Source organism: Acanthisitta chloris, unplaced genomic scaffold (genome assembly GCF_000695815.1).
Source record: "Acanthisitta chloris isolate BGI_N310 unplaced genomic scaffold, ASM69581v1 scaffold25265, whole genome shotgun sequence".
NCBI classification, from domain to species: Eukaryota; Metazoa; Chordata; class Aves; order Passeriformes; family Acanthisittidae; genus Acanthisitta; species Acanthisitta chloris.
The window spans coordinates 1,600-2,497 of NW_008675715.1; the positions used below are offsets into that span (position 1 = coordinate 1,600).

At 40.0% G+C, this 898-nt stretch overlaps 1 protein-coding gene across 1 annotated transcript; it reads right to left on the reverse strand.

Moving 5' to 3' along the window:
* Positions 1 to 81: 81 nt before the first annotated feature.
* LOC103803329 (short transient receptor potential channel 4-like) lies at positions 82 to 678 on the reverse strand (the record flags this gene model as incomplete). Its single annotated transcript, XM_009075874.1, has 2 exons — positions 282 to 678; positions 82 to 234 (listed from the first exon to the last, which is right to left on the reverse strand). Coding segments are annotated over exons 1-2 (531 nt in total), but the record flags the coding sequence as incomplete, so codon positions are not given.
* Positions 679 to 898: the final 220 nt, after the last annotated feature.

The window sequence follows — 898 nt, forward strand, 5'->3', positions numbered from 1 at the left end:
GAAAGATGTCCCATGCAGGGTGTTGGAAGTAGATCTTTATATTAGAGTAGAGTACAAACACAGAGAAAATCCTGCACGTACCTGTTTCTCCCCACTGGGCTTCTTGTGATTTAACAGCAGCTCCACAGCACCAACTACCTCCTTCCGTATAGCATGCAACAGAGCATCTCCCACATATACGTTAAAGCTTAACAGCAGCTCAATGAGCTCAAGGTTCTCATGTTGGAAGTAGATCTTTATATTAGAGTAGAGTACAAACACAGAGAAAATCCTGCACGTACCTGTTTCTCCCCACTGGGCTTCTTGTGATTTAACAGCAGCTCCACAGCACCAACTACCTCCTTCCGTATAGCATGCAACAGAGCATCTCCCACATATACGTTAAAGCTTAACAGCAGCTCAATGAGCTCAAGGTTCTCATTTTCAATTGCAATAAGGAGTGCAGTTCTTCCCAAGGGATCAATGCAGTTAATATTGATCTTGAAATAAATTTCTGCTTCCTCCAAAGCTTTCTTTACACTGGCATAATCTCCTTTCTCCACAGCATTCAGATAGGCCTTCTCTGAATGAGACAGTTCGGATTCTGCCCGTACAATGCGAAGAGGGATACGATCTCTGTAGGGAGCATTGACGCTTCTTTTGTAGTAGAACTGGGCCATATTTTATGCCATTCTAATACCTTGCCTCTGCAATATGAAAATAAAGATTAAATCAATAATAAATTTTGGGAGTACAGTGCAACAAATTAGTATTTGCAATATATAAGTATTTAAAAATCATACTAAAAAGTGATGCTGAAATGGTGTCTATCAATAGAACCTGTAAGAACAACAAAAGTGGAAGCTAAAACATATAGCCAAGTTGTCTCAACTTACCAAGTTAAAGCATATCTACGAGC